The following is a 16,419-nucleotide window of genomic DNA, read 5'->3' as shown; positions in this document are numbered from 1 at the left end:
CCAAAATCTCTGTAGATGTTCATTGAAATGAAAAATAAACAACCTAAATTTAAAAAAAAAGGTCATTACAAAGACAGAGGAGAAAGAAAAAAAATTAAACAGACTTCAGAAGAGACTCTAAAAATTTCACTAGAGCATCAACAAGCCAAATCAAAGGGAAAACATGCTAAAGTAAAAGAGTTGAGCAGAAAATCCTAAGGAGAGGTCAAGAAAACAAAGCAAAGTATTATAATGTAAAGATTGTGATGAGAGCTGGAATTGGAGAATAAATGGGAAGAACTTGCTTTGCATTTTTCAAGCTGAGAATTGAAAAACATGTTTAAGCTTAGAGTCATAATACTGAAAGATACTGTGAGCTATATAGTGAACGACCCAGTCAGTTGGCCAGGTAGATGTCCTCGAGATGTTTTGCACAATCTGGTGGGCATTTCCAGAACTGTTTGTTAGAATATGCCAACTGCTCCTGGGGACTTATTTTTTCCCAGTGTGTTAATTGCATTCTGAACTCCTTTATTACCATTGATTCTTTATTTTATGCTACTTTCTAAATGGGCTTCATGTTGTTGTTGTTCATGTATAGTCTAGTCGAGTACATCTCATAGTGATCCAATAAACCAGCAACCTGAAGCCAGTTTTGTTTTTCATATTTTGGAAATGGGGCTATGAGAGGCTATTCCTTGGAAAGGGACATCATGCTTGGATAGATTGATGTTCCATGTTAAGAGGCCCTTAATAAAACAATTCAACCCAAGTGCTTCAGAAGTTCTTACAGAAGAAAAGAAATTTTCTTTTCATAATAACTACAAATCGTTTATTGCCCTCATTAAAATTTTACCCATTGGATTAATTTATCATTGCTGTTGTTGTTGTTGTTATGTGCCACTAAGTTGCTTGTGACTCATAGCAACCCTATGCACAACAACCCAATCTCACCTTATTTCTCTCTATACAAATTCTTTTACTTCTGTAAGTTTCTTTGAGTAATGTTGAAGCAGCGTCAAAGTAAGAACAATCCTTTACTGAGTGGTTCCGAACAAAGCATTCCTGCCTGGCTTTAGAAATATTAAACTGAATGCTGTAACTATAACAGATGCCTAGTTCTATATCTCTCAAGAGATCAAAGAAGATTATGTGCAGGAACAAAATGTTGTTTTACAAACAGATTGCAAATGAAGGTAGAGAACATTTCTCTGAAAACATAGGACAAGCTTTCTCCACTTAAGTAATGTAAACACAAACGAATGATACAGATAAAAGAGGGTTTGGAAACAATTACATGCTTGATACCACATCTGAGCTAATTATAAATTCTAACAGCCCTGGCATTAACAAGCATTCATGAGTAGTAAAGGCCTGTGGGTAATTTATATAGTGCACATATTTATAAAAGACTCCCTTTCTCCAATGAATACATTTACTTCTTGGAGATAAATTTTAAATCACATAAGCACAGGATGCAAGCATCTATCAGATAGTATAGCAATCTATATGAAAACAAGCAACACAGATTGAGAACCTTTTTCCATATGTATGAATGTTTGATAGCTATAGCATTAAACTTAGTAGCAATGTTGCTGTTACAGGGGATAGAGACTTACCAGTACTTGTAAGGAAGTTCACATTTCTCATCACACCTTCAGTATAAGCCCCTGGTTCATAACTGTCCATTTCACCTGTGACAATATGAGCAACTCTGGCTGCCCGTCCTCTGATAGCACCAGCTGCACGGTCTAAATTATCAGCATCCTGGTCCCTCAAGGCTATGATGCACCTGTTGACATCTTCCAAGATATGACTCTCTGTAAGTAAACAGAATAAATTAAGGGAGCTTATTTTTGTTGGCGTTGTTTATTGGATACTTTTACAATCACTTAATTCTGACTAGAATCTATTTTGACTTCTGATTCCAAAGGAACTGCAGAAGGGAAAGGAAGACATAATAAAAAAGGGAAAATAAAAGTACAATTTAATTTGATTCTTCAACAGCAGAAAACTACAGAATGCAAAATTTTATCCTATTTAAGATCACTCTTTGGTTGTTGTTGTTATATGCCGTTGAGTCGTTTGTGACTATGTACAACAGCGCTAAACCCTGCTCTATCTTGTGCCAATTGCACTGCCTCTGACACACCCATCCTGATTACCCCAGTCACTGAATCAATCCACCTCATAGAGGGCCTTCCCCTGTTGCGCCGTTCCTCCACCCTCCCAAGCATGATGTCTCTCTCCAAGGACCTGTCTCTCCTTACAACATGTCCAAAGTATGTCAGATGAAGCCCCAGAATCCTTGCCTCCAAGGAGTAGCCTGGTTTAACCCTCTCCAGGATGAATCTGTTTGTTTTCTTGGCAGTCCATGGTACATTCAATACTATTCTCCAGCACCGCAGCTCAAAGACATCAATTCTCCTTCTATCCTCCCTAGTCATTGTCCAACTCTCTGATGCATAACAAGTGACTGCAAAGACCTTGGCCTGTATCAGGTGCACCTTAGTCTCCAGAGAGACACCGTTGCTCCTGAGTACTTTAGAGAGGTCCCTATCAGCAGACTTTCCCATTGCAATATGTTTTTTGATTTCCTGGCTGCTGTGGTGCCAGCAGGGTTTACTGTGGAGCCAAGCAAACGGAAGCTGTGAACAATCTCAATCTCTTCGCCATCCATCCTGATGCTACCAATTGGTCCAGTGGTGAGAATCTTTGTCTTCTTGACATTGAACCTCAGTCCATACTGAAGGCTGCAGCAAGTACATGACGTCCTCCTCACTCTGTGTAGGTTACGTATTATATTAAATTCCAATTTCCGATAACTTAGATTTTAAATGTGTAAATTATAAGTGGCAAATAAGAACAATTTCTATATTAAAATAAAATATAATAATTATGAAACTCTTAAATTGTCAATAAAATAATCTGCAACCTTTTTAATTCTGAAACTCATTAAAATGCAATTTTCTTGAACTTAAATATCAAGAGTTAGATCAGCTCACACGAGGAAAAACATATAGTTCAGATATCATATGACCCATGAGAGCTGTAAGTTCAAGAGTCTCAGTGTATATGTATTTCTAACTGCAAATTTGAGAATACTGCAGCATGTAGATTGAGCATGTTATTAGCAGAGGCTTTCCCTTGAAAATTAATACTTGGAAAGATGGAAGGTCAGTATTAGGAAGTAGACACTCAAGGAGGTGGATTGTTATAGTGACTGCAGCATTGAGCGCAGTCATGTCTGGTATGATGAGGATTGTGCGGGATAGAGCACGGTTCACAGGGTTGCTATGAGTTACATGAAATTAGAGAGTACCCAATACCGACAACAATACTTCTTTAGAAAGTTCTCATGTTTCGGTGGTAAGGATCTGTGCTGTTAATCCAAAGGCTCATGATCGAAATCTACCCGCTCATCCTTGGAAGAAAGATGGGCAGTCTCTTTTTGTGAGATTTACTGCCTCTTAAAACCCTCTAGAGGATCAGCTGTGAGTTGTTTGGCTTGGCTATACATGAAATATATACAAAATATTTTATATGCTTCCAGTGGCTTCTTCCTGAGATGAAATTATGTACTTATTTTTTTTTCTGTACAATGATTTATTCATTGCAAATGCTTTTTTTTTTTAAATTTAGGTTGTTTATTTTTCATTTCAATGAACATCTACAGAGACTTCGAGATTCCATTCATTCATTGCTGCACCCCTCTCCCCGCACAAATAGACTGTTCTAAGAGTAAAGACTCTATCTTATTCTTTGAAGTATCATAATTAGCACCTGCTTTCAGTACTTGGCATTTTCAGACCCACAAGAATATTTGCTGAATATATGTATAAAATCTTCTTAGAAGATATACCTGGAATAATACATTGTTTTATCTAAATCCTAGCTTATAGGTAATAAACATACATAGACACATTTCTATGAACTGAAAATTTTTATAGTCAAATGCAAGAGATATTAAAGATATTCAGATTATTTATTTTACTAAGGTTGACTAATGAAAATCCTCATTATAAATCCACTAGGGTTTTATCTTAATTTTCAGTACATAGTTATGTATCATTAAAGCCTATCATATATCCAGGCATGGTCCCATTTCAACAGAAAGCACATCTTTATAATTATGATTATCCTTTGCCTTGTAATTTGAGTAAAAGTTTAAATGTAAAAGAAATCACAATCAACAGTTTTAAAAATGTATGTTGTAATTACAAATATTTCTCTTAAGCAATTTCCAAATATGTATCTTAAACATATATACATGATATTTAGATATTTTAAAATATATATATATATATATATATATACCTAACATTTTTAGTTTGGTTGATTCCACAATAATTACTCTTGGCACAAGCAGTCAAGAAATCAAAAGACAAACTGCATTGAGAAAATCCGCTGTTAGGGACCTCATCACAGTGCTAAAGAGCAATAATGTCAATCTAGAGACTAAGGTGTGCCTCATCCACCCATGGCCTTCACAATCACTTACTATGCACCAGAGAGTGGAACAATGACTAAAGATGACACAAGAAGGACTAAGTATGACATAAGAAGAACCAATGCCTTTGAGTTGTGGTGCTATAAAAGAGTATTGAACGTACCATGGACTGCTAAGAGAACAAACAGGTTTATCTTACAGAGAGTGAAATCAAGTTGCTTCTTGAATGCAAGGACTTTGAGGCTCCATATGGCATATTTAGGCTTATTGGAAGAAGGGATCAGTCCTTGGAGAAGCACATCATGCTTGCAATGGTGGAGGAAAGATCCACAAAAGAAGATGCACAAGAGAGGAAGATCCTGGATGAGATGATTGACATAGTAACTGGAGTTATAAGGGTAGGTGCGTTGAAGACAGTAAGATTGGCTCAGGGTAGGACAAGGTTCAGAGCTATTTTGCATAGAGTCACTATGAGTTGCAAGCAACTGATGGCACATAACAACTAAGCATTCACTAGAGGAATTTTGGAGGAGAAATATGGGCAACTTCCTTCCTTGTGTTTTGTCATTATTGCTGTTGTTGTGTGTCAGTAGGTCAGAGTTAGCTCATAGATGATACTATAGTAGATTTTCAGAGGCTGTAAATCTCACAGGGGGAGGTTGTCCAGCAAACTATAATGGACAGCTGGTATATCTGAACCATGTATCTTAGGGTTGGAAGAGCAATTTCTTATCATTAGGCCACCAGAGCCACTGAAAACCCATTGGTGGGTCAGTTCTAACTAAGTAGAACATTACAAACATAAAAGTGCATAGTTGTAGAATGCATAGTTATTATATACACGATACTGTGTTGCTAACCCAAAGGCAAATATTTAGAATCTAACAACTACTCCACAGAAAAAAAGATGGGCAATCTCCTCCTGTACAATTTACAGACCCTGAAAACCCACTTGAGTGTCAGCTATTAGTCAGTTCCAACTCATCAGCAATGAGCTATAACAATAAAATTTAAAGACCCAAATAAACATCTGGATAATAAATGCTTTTTCTTTTGTAAGATTAATTTTTTATACATTCTGTAATTTTTGCTTAATGAAAAATGAATTCTAATTTTCACCATGAACCTCTTTAAAGTGTTAAAGAGCAGTGATGCCAATTTAAATAAGAAGATGCACCTGATCCTAGCCATGGTATTTTCACTTGTTTCTTATGTCAACTGAAAGTTGGACAATGAATAAGGAAAACCAAAGAAGAATCAATGCCTTTGTAGTTTAGTGTCGGTGAAGACTACCGAATATTCTATGGACTGCCAAAAGGACAAATAAATCTATCTTGAAGGAGAGTGATCCTTGAAGGCAAAGATGGTAACATTTTATTTCACAGATTTTAGGTGTCCTGTCAAAGTAGGCCAGTCCTTGGGAAAGAAAACATTATGCTGAGAAAGGCAGGTCAGTGACTCTCAAGAAGATAGATTGACTCAGCAACTGCAGCACCACACTTAAGCAAGACAGCGACTGATGATGATGCCAGATGGTACAAGGTTCAGATCTGTTGCACATAAGATCACTACAAGTTGAAGTAGACTCTCCACACATTCGTTTCCCAATAAATTCCAGGAAAGAATATCACTTTAGTTTAATTGTTTACTTTTTCTATAGTACAATGAAATATATTCTTATCACACCGTTATCTAAAGTAGAAAATAAAACTATAGAAAGGATTGTGTCATCTCTGTTTCTACTTGTAGAAAGTCTTATGCTGACTGTTTATGATTGAGTGACAATCAGAAGCTGTGTCTTGATGAACTATGCAGGTAAGGTCATATAAGCAATGGAATGTACTTCATGAACAGACACATGAAAACAACAAAAATATAAAATAAATGGCAAGAAGTATATAAGTAGACTTGAAAGGAGGAAGAATGATGATTTAATGATCCTCAGAATTACTGAGATTGAATATAGTACAAAAACATTAGGAGAGATTTGCAAATTTTTCATTATTGTGACAGTTTCCTGTACCCTGAGTGTTTCACAGAAAGCTAGCAGCAGCTATTTGCATGAAATTCTAAACATAGAGAACCAAAAAAAGAAAAATTAAAATCTTGGGCACCTACCACATACGAACAATAATTAAACATTAAATTCTGAAACATATTGAAGTGTTTTCTATTATTGTTTCAGGTGACTTTAAGTAGCCAACATGGAAAGAATGACTTCGGTTTTGATGTGGCTATATCACCTTTAATCCTTTAGGAAAAAAAGAACATTCCACCCATGATACCCCTACTTTTTTTAGACCTTAAGGCTTTTGTAATAGAATGAATTTATTGGTTAAACTAAAAAAAAAAAAAATCATTAGAGTCTTTGCATATAATTTTTCTTTCCGGCAGATTCAGTTAGACTGGAGCTGCAATAGGTTTATTATAAGAAAAGCACTTTTAGAATTACATATGTTTTGGCCAAAAAGGTATATTTGGACTTTGAATTTCAGAGTGTCAGATTAACATTTGATTTGGAGTGAGAAATGGAGTGACCTGTATGCATCCATGTAAGAGTAGAGAATTGCTTAACCACTGGTACGATGAAGCAATACTATTAAAGTCATCATAAGAGGCAAAGGTTGATTTCTATTGTTGTTGTTGTTATCTGCCATCGAGTCGCTTGCGACTCATAGCGACCCTGTGTACAACAGCCCTAAACTCTGCTCTGTCCTGTGCCAGTGACACTGACTCTGACACTCCCATCCTGATAACCCCAGTTACCGAATCAATCCACCTCATAGAGGTCCTTCCCCTCATACGCTGTCCCTCCACCCTCCCCAGCGTGATGTCCTTCTTCAAGGACTGGTCTCTGCTTACAACATGTCCAAAGTATGTTAGATGGAGCCTCAGAATCCTTGCCTCCAAAGAGCCACCCGGTTTAACCCTTTCCAGGATGAATGTGTTTGTTTTCCTAGCAGTCCATGGTATTCTCAATACTCTTCTCCAGCACCGCACCTCAAAGGCATCAATTCTCATTCTATCCTCCTTGGTCATTATCCAAATCTCTGATGCATAACAAGTGATTGCAAAGACCATGGCCTGTATCAGATGCACATTAGTCTTCAGAGAGACACCATTGCTCTTCAATACTTTGGAGAGGTCCCTAACAGCAGACTTTCCCATGGCAATGCGCCTTTTAATTTCCTGGCTACTGGTGCCAAGAGTGTTGACTGTGGAGCCAACAAGTTAATAACAGGAACTATCAAGAAATATATATTTATTAAAAATGCTTAAAACTTGCAAAATTCTCTGCATTTTAATCACTGCAGCAGATGTAGCAGGGAAATAACTTTTGAAATGTACTTATTTATTTTCTCGTAACTTTTTTTTTCTTATTCCTAATGTTTTGTTGTTGTTTTTCAAAAGTAAAGCTAGCATTTGAAGGCAAGGTTTATTGCCTCAGGCAATAAAAAAGTTTGGTGAGAGAAACACATTAATTTATTGACCTTATATTTCTAAAGTGGAATTTCATAAATCTATAATCCAGAGAATAGACTGCATGTGGAATCACATTTTACTTGCAAAAGTCATACTTGGTTGAGAAGTAAAAGGTTTTATTTTAATTCCCAAAGCAGAGTTTTGAAATATCAATGGCAAAGCCTAAAGAGTAGACAATTTATACTATAATCTCCTCAGGTGGAAAAGAATATCTCAGCTATGAATACATCTCATGAAATCTGGATACATAAGACCTAGATATTGAGTAAAATAGAGGAGATTTTGACCTATTATTATAAAACAAAAAATTTTTTAAAAAACCCACAACAAACCTGAGTTTATAAGCCTGTTGTTGTTATGTGCCGTCGAGTCGCCTGCAATTCATAGTGACTCTATGTACAACAGCCCTAAACTCTGCCCTATCCTGTGCCAATCGCACCATCTCCAACACACCTGTCCCCATTATTACCACAGTCACTGAACCAATCCAACTCATCGAGGGTCTTTCTCTCCTGTGCTCTCCCTCCACCCTCCGAAGCATGACGTACCTCTGCAAGGACTGGTCCCTCCTTGCAACATGCCCAAAGTATGTCAGACAAAGCTTCAGAATCCTTGCCTCCAAGGAGCAAACAGCTTCACCCTCTCCAGGACAAACCTATTCATTTTCCTAGCAGTCCATGGTATATTCACTACTCTTCTCCAACACCACAGCTCAAAGGCATCAATTCACCTTCTATCATCTCTAGTCATTGTCTAGCTCTCTGATGCATAGCAAGTGATTAGAAAGACTATGGCATGTATCAGGTACATGTTAGTCTCCACACTGATATCTTTGTACTTTAGCACTTTAGAGAGGTCTCTAACCACAGACTTTCCCATCACAATACGTCTTTTAATTTCCTGGCTGCTGGTGCCAAAAATGTTGACTGTGGATCCAAGCAAACCAAAACTGTGAACGATCTCAATCTCTTCACCATCCATTATGACACTGCCAATTGGCCCAGTGGTGAGAATCTTTGCTTTCTTGATATTGAGCCTCAATCCATACTGAAGACTTAGTCCCTGACCTCCACAGCAAGTGCTTCAGGTCCTCTTCAGTTTCAGCAAGCAAGGTTGTATCATTTGCATAACATAGATTATTGATATTCTTCCTCCAATCCTGATGCCACATTCCTCCTCATAGAGCCCAGGCTCCCGGATAACCTGCTCTTCATTAAGACTGAAAAGGTATGGAGACAGGGTATAGCCCTGGCATACACACTTTTGAATTTTGAACCACGCAGTGTTTATAAACCTAGATGGGCAAAATTGCCTATATTGCTAAGATTATGATTTTAGCTTCCTAATGGATATTATTTGGAAGCAGGAGTGGCATCCACTTCCTAAACAACATGCCTCTGGAAACTCTATTAATTCTGATAAATGTCAATAGTTACAGAAAGGCCTCAGGCCTTTTCTTCATAGGTTCACTATGAGTCCTGTTCGACTCGACGGCAATCATCAACAACAACAACAATGGATATAAATGCCCCAAATTAAGCTATTTAATGGTGAAAAATTAAGTTTGCATTTTTATACACCCAAGTCTATTGTTATAAATTTAAAATCCATGAAATAAGCAACAATGCAAATGTGCAACAAATAAAAATTGAAATATATTTTTAATTCCCTTTTACCAAAACCATGAAATGAAAAGTAAGTATACCAATACTAGAGTTAATTGTAACTTATATGTCCATATTTCAGAAACCAAAGTGCACTTGATCCAGGCCATAATCTTCACAATAGCTTGTTATGTTACAAAGAGCTGGATAATGACTAAGGATGATATAAAAAGACCTGATGCCTTTGAGCTGTGGTACTGGAGAAGAATGTTGAATATAATACCATGGACTGCCAGGAGAAAAAATAGGTTTGTCCTAGAGAGGTTGAAGCCAGGTTATACCTTGGAGGATTCTGAGGCTTCGTCTAACATACTTTGGGCATGTCACAAGGAAAGACCCATCCTTGAAGAGGGACATCATGCTTGCAAGCATGGAGGAACTGCAAAAGAGAGGAAGACCATCGATGAGTGGATTGATTCAGTGAGTGGAGTAATAAGGGTAGGTCTGTCAGAGACAGTAAAGTTGGCACATGGTAGAGCAGGTTTCAGGGCTATTGTGCATAGGGTCGCTCTGAGTCGCAAGTGATTTGATGGCACATAACATCAACAACTTGAAGAATATAATCATTGTCACTAAATTTGACATGGAGAATCAGTCTAATGAAATGGTGTGTTTTTTTTCTATGAGTAATCATTTTTAATAGTACTTTTGGTGAAAATTTACAGAGCAATTGGCTTTCTATTCATTCACACACATTTTGTTTTACGACATTGATTACAGTTCCCACATTCAATAGTATTCCTCCTACCCTCTCCCTAATTCTCATTTCCATTCATTATTCCATTGTTTCTCTTCCTGACATCTGAGGTTTCTTCCTGGGAGAAGAGCTCCCTTCTGAGCTGTGTGATTAGTTATTCTAAGGAGAGAGTAGATGACCAGAAATATTGTTCACCATGCTTATTGTTGGTCAAAAGCTTATCTCCAAGGGTGAGCTGAGTTCTAGGTTCTCTTCTCAAGAGTTCTACCAATCTCCATTAGACTAATTGGCCTGATAGTTTTTGTGATACAGAGTTTTTTTCCTACATTTAGTCTCTCATTCTGTCCAGTATCCTCCAAGGCTTTTTCAAGGGGTCGCGATGGTCAGTAGCCAGACACAAAGTAATTCTTCTCGCCACAGTGCAATGGAGGTCGAAGTTCATTTGGACCATTAGCCTTTATGATTTACTGTTTCTATATACATTTGATTTTCTTCAATCTTCTTTATTCTCAGGGATAAGCAACAACTGAACCCTAGAAAGCCACTTACATACTTTTTAACACACACACTCATCAAAACAGTATAAAGAACATAATTTTTGAGGATTATGGTGGAGTCACATGGTTTGAATCCACTTATTGTTCCATGGGGATAAGATGGGCATTCTCTTCTTATCAAATTTACTGCCTCTGAAAACCAATTGCAGGGTCAGCTATAAGTCCACTCCAACCACCATGCTATGCTAAATCACTTTGATGTGTCCTGAGGATATGGTTCTGAGTCCCTTAGACCAGTAGCTTAGCCCCTCAGGATGTGGTTTTAAGAAGATTGCACTTACTGTGTAAACTTTGCCATTCATTATGTCTACCATCTATATGGCTATATTTATAGCATATTAAGTATGCATGCAGAACTATCATTTCTAAGTAATGAGATAAGAATTTTGAGAAGCTTATATTTTTCTAAGACTCTTATTAAGAAAAATGTTTTATGCTATTATACCTTGATTCTCCTAGCTTTCTCAAAGAAATGCTTGGGTGGAGCAATTACGTTATAAGTTTGAGTTTTTGACAAATATTTTATGAGTGTCTGTTACTTTCCAGACATTTTGCTAGCAAACATTTAGGCGTTATTTCATTTAATTCTCATACACCGCTCTGAGAAAAATCTGTTGTATTTAAATTTAATAGATTAAAAAATGTGTCTGTGCAGATAAATCTTTCCCAGATTCAAATAGGATAATAGATCCAAATTTTAAAACAAGTTGCTATATTCTTCAAAAGTAATTTTAATTGCCGAAGTCTTTTCTCACTTTAAAATTCAGAAATTTTATCACTCAACCATTTCAAAAGGATAACCAATACAATGTCAATTAAAAATATTTTTCTAAGTTTTATAAAAATGCTCTATCATTTTTCATATGCTATAAAAGCTGAAAGGTTATGCATTTTCACATTAGTCTCAATTGAGCATAAAGTATCATTGATTCATTTTTTAGAATGAGTAAGTTAATTTTGTAAATGTAACATTGACACTTGTTTAGTATCCAATGATGTTACTATTGTGGTTCTATATGGAGTTATCATATTTGAAGAGACACTGAGTATTCTAGGCAGTTCACCAGAGAACTTGTTCATTGAAGATGAATATCTCAGTTTACTGAGCTTCTCTGGCATGTTGTTGTTTGCTGATTGTCGTGGAGTTAAGGTTGACTCATAGAGACTCTATGAACAAAAGACCTAATGGCTTTCCATAGCTATTGTTGTTTATCCAAGTTCACAGAGTATCCAGAGGCATGTGGTTTAAGAAGTGGATGCCACTCCTGTTTCCCAACCTGTTTTACAACTGAGAGCTCCACCAAACACTGTCCACAATAGGAAACTATTCTGGTATTTGATATCCCCATGGCACAAGTTTCAGCATCGTAGCAAACCCAGGTTATCTCATTGACAAAGAGTGATGTGTGAGGGGACAGGATAAACCCCACTTAATGTGTCTGGCGCCCACCTGGAGCCTGACTCAAACCCAACCTTGGAAAGAATTCATTAACTCCAGAGGCAGAAGCAAGAAAAATTCTTAGTTTCAATAGCGGGTAATAAGGTAGAATAAACACAAGGGTGCCAGAAAGTCTCATGGGGCAGAATCTTATCTAATTCCTGCAAAGTTTATAAATAACCAGTTAACAGGAGCATAGTGATATGGAGAGGACATAGGTGGGCGAATTAGCCTACCCATCAGAAGCCAACACACATGACTGATCCCCCTGTCCACTTACCATGTTCCCAATCTCCCTGCCCCAGACAGAAGTACCTGGTAAGGCCTTAAAAAAATGTATGAGGACTCAGGGTTCTCACTCTCGCCAATTTTCCATCAAAGGAGGAAACCTCCACATGTGGAAAAATTATTCTGAAGCTTAATGCGTTCTTTGTTTTTATATATGTAGATATGTTCCTTTCAGGGTGGTGCTATGTGAGCTTAATGTGCAGAGTGGAAGAATATTCCCCCAGATATAACAGCACTAGACTCATTTAGCAGTGGTTAAGTGTTGTTGAGTTGAATAAAAGACAAAAGACCTACACTCTGTTGTATGATTAACATAATTTCTGTACATTTGTAAAAGAGTTTGTAGAGTTTCCAGAGACATCTAGTTTAGGAAGTGGATGCCATTCCTGTTTCCCAATTTTGTACCGAATGGGTAATAAAAACAACAACAACAACAAAAAAACCCTATATTATTGCATTTTATGGAACACTTGTTTTGATAAAATAAACAAAAAGAAAAAAATAAAACAAATATTAGGCATTTTCATTAAACTCATGCTTTCTTCCACAGACTCACTTAGACTGAGCGGCTTCGTGTTAATTAGTGCATTGCTTCCTCTCCATAGCCCAGAACCTATTAACATCTAATAGCAAAGCACTGAGCTTAAGAAAAAAAAATATCTTTGAGGGTATTACCAGATTGAACATCAGGACTGTCAGCGGGAACAGACAGTCATGAAGCAATTCTCTTGTATTATGCAATAAAACCATTCAGTTCCTGCACACTGGAAGCTAATGTTGGATGGCTTCGTTACTGAATGCTCTTATGTTTTTAAAAAAAGTCTATTCATTTGGGTATAATTCCTTTTTCTATTCCACACTATACCACAACTTGGATACTCAGTTATGATAAGTGTACTTTGGGGCACAGAAATAAGCAAATAGTGAAACTACTTAAAATTAGCTCCTAGAGGTATATCACAAATACAGAAGAGAAATTCCAGAGGAAAAGGCACTTAAAATAGGAAACATACAGAGAAATGATTGTAAGAGTAAACAAATTGTTTATACCTGGCAAATGTTACTCCTTCCTGCCAGTGACCCCACCTCCACCCCAGACCATGAAAACCATGACTAAGCATCAGAAAGCTGAACAATGAACAATGAAGACTGAAGGACAATTCATGCCTTCGAGTTGTGCTGCAGGCAAATAACTCTTGGAAAAAGTTAAGCTACTGTGCCTGCTACTAGACATATGCTTTAGAAAAGAAAATTTTCAGTATGAGACCCTTGTCTGAGCTGGTACTGCCAAATGTTTGTTCCCAATCTGTAGCTTTTCTTTTCACCCTGTTGGAAAAAGCTTTTGATGTGCACAAGGATTAAATCTTTAAGAAGATCTCATTCATCAATTTTATGCTCTTTAGAGTGTTCATTTCTTGCTGTATTTGGTAGTCTCTTTATACCTTGGCTAGGCCTTCTAAGCTTGACCCCAGTTTGTCTCTTATGAACTTTATAGTTTTGGGCTTTACTCACTGATCCACCTTGAATTAATTTTTGTGTATGATGTGAGATCTGGATCCTCTTTCAGCTTTCTACACATAGTAGTCCAGTTTGTTAGGACCATTTGTTAAAAGAACATTATGTTAAGTGAATTAACTCAGTCCCATAAGGAAAAATACTATATAAAACCCTTATTGTAGAATGAGTTTGAGGATCAAAGGGTTATGTGGGTGGAAGCAGAGGATGCCAGGATAGTGGTTAATCATATGGTCACACGATTTGATGGGTGGAGGAGGTAAAGGGAATGGGAAAGATCTGATGTGAGAAACAATGTATTCTAACTTCGTAAATAAACTGGTATAAATAAAAAAGATGATAATTTCTGTATTCAATTGTCTTTTTAAAGAAGTCATACACAGTGTGTTTTGTTGAAGTATTTCTTTTCCGTTCAAATGTACACAAAACCTAAAAAACAAATTCTATTCTGTAAGAGGAGTCTCCTTTCCCAATTTAATTAGTAAACAATTTCAATTAATTATTGCTAAAATACTAAATTCATATTATGCATGATGAAGAAGGAAACGAGGTTAAGAGTAAGTGCAAAATTATTTCATATCCCACAAATCAGTCATTTATGAAATATCCCTAAAATTCATTATTTTTTAAAAGAACAGAAAAATTTAAAAAAAACCTGAACACAATTGGATGGAAAAGTATTGTTGTTGTTTTTGTGATGTGCCGTCGAGTCGTTTGCGACTCATAGCGACCCTATGCACAACAGCCCTAAACCCTGCTCTATCTTGCGCCAACCGCACTGCTTCTGACACACCCATCCCGATTACCCCAGTCACCGAATCAATCCATCTCATAGAGGGTCTTCCCCTCCTGCACTGTCCCTCCACCCTCCCAAGCATGATGTCCCTCTCCAAGGACCCGTCCCTCCTGGCAACATGTCCAAAGTATGTCAGACGAAGCCCCAGAATCCTTGCCTCCAAGGAGTAGCTTGGTTTAATTCTCTCCAAGATGAATCTGTTTGTTTTCCTGGCAGTCCCTGGTACATTCAGTACTCTTCTCCAGCACCACAGCTCAAAAGCATCCACTCTCCTTCTGTCCTCCCTAGTCATTGTCCAACTCTCTGATACATAACAAGCGATTACGAAGACCATGGCCTGTATCAGGCACACCTTAGTCTCCAGAGACACACTGTTGTTCCTGAGTACTTTAGAGAGGTTCCTAACGGCAGACTTTCCCATCGCGATACGCTTTTTGATTTCCTGACTGCTGGTGCCAAGAGTGTTGACTGTGGAGCCGAGCAAACTGAAGCTGTGAACAATCTCAATCTCTTCGCCATCCACCCTGACGCTGCCAATTGGTCCAGTGGTGAGAATCTTTGTCTTCTTGACATTGAGCCTCAGTCCATACTGAAGGCTGCAGTCCTTGACCCTTCGCAGCAAGTGCATGAGGTCCTCCTCAGTTTCAGCAAGCAGGGTTGTGTCATCTGCATAATGGAGATTGTTAATAGATATTCCACCAATCCTGATGCCACAATTCTCCTCATAGAGCCCAGCCTCTCGGATAATCTGCTCTGCATACATGTTGAAAAGGTATTAGGACTATTATTAAATAGTGAAAAGTAAAAGATACTGATGCTAGCATCTTTCTAGAGAGCTCAATATATTTAATCTTAGCTTAAATTTCTAAATATATGTCTTTTCATTAATTTCTTCCATCAAGAAGTTCCCAAGAAGATTTTTTAGTAATTTCTACTCAATGTCATTTTGTAACCTTTCTAGTTACAAAATGTCACCAAATCAGTGAACCAAATTTTACCAAAGTGATTTGTGCCTTAAGGGTTCTCTTTTCCTTGCTCTTCTATGCAATTATATGATGTTTTTAAATTTTTAAAACTGTAATCATACACTCAACTCTTTTGTTTAATTGAAATTATCTTATTTTATATAAACAAACTTTTTGTTGGTTTTTTTTTCCCTTTCCCCTATGCCAGATCTTTGTCAGATTATGAAATGATCAAGGAAAGTGTGGGTTTATTTATTTGTGATTACTTACTAAGATCTGTAGAATATTTTCATATTTTTTCACCTCATCAAAAAACAGCTTCTGTTTCTAGATATGGCCAGAACCTGCCTCTTTCCCAATCCCAAAGTACTTTTCTGCAGAATTAAAGCCTCTTTTCAAATTTACAATCCCTGACAGAAGTGTGCTGTATCTAAGTAAACACAAGTTTACTTGTGCTTAGTTACTAATCTGCGGTGAACAATTTCGCATGTTTATAACTATTCAAACAAAACATTTCGGCAGCGCGAGGGCGACGCAGCGCGAGGGCGACGCAGCGCGAGGGCGACGCAGCGCGAGGGCGACGCAGC

At 37.3% G+C, this 16,419-nt stretch overlaps 1 protein-coding gene across 1 annotated transcript in view; it reads right to left on the bottom strand.

Annotated features, from left to right (window-relative positions):
- CTNNA3 (catenin (cadherin-associated protein), alpha 3) overlaps positions 1–16,419 on the bottom strand; it is a 2,453,748-nt gene that overhangs the window by 617,887 nt on the left and 1,819,442 nt on the right. The window contains exon 12 of the mRNA XM_006889022.1: positions 1,599–1,799. Coding sequence (XP_006889084.1) covers positions 1,599–1,799 — 201 coding nt within the window. The remainder of the gene's footprint in view (positions 1–1,598; positions 1,800–16,419) is intronic.

This window comes from Elephantulus edwardii, unplaced genomic scaffold (assembly GCF_000299155.1).
Source record: "Elephantulus edwardii isolate Elephantulus edwardi_28Jun2011 unplaced genomic scaffold, EleEdw1.0 scaffold00074, whole genome shotgun sequence".
Taxonomy (NCBI): Eukaryota; Metazoa; Chordata; class Mammalia; order Macroscelidea; family Macroscelididae; genus Elephantulus; species Elephantulus edwardii.
The sequence above is the reverse complement of the archived record's forward strand: the minus strand, read 5'-3'. Positions and strand labels throughout refer to the sequence as shown.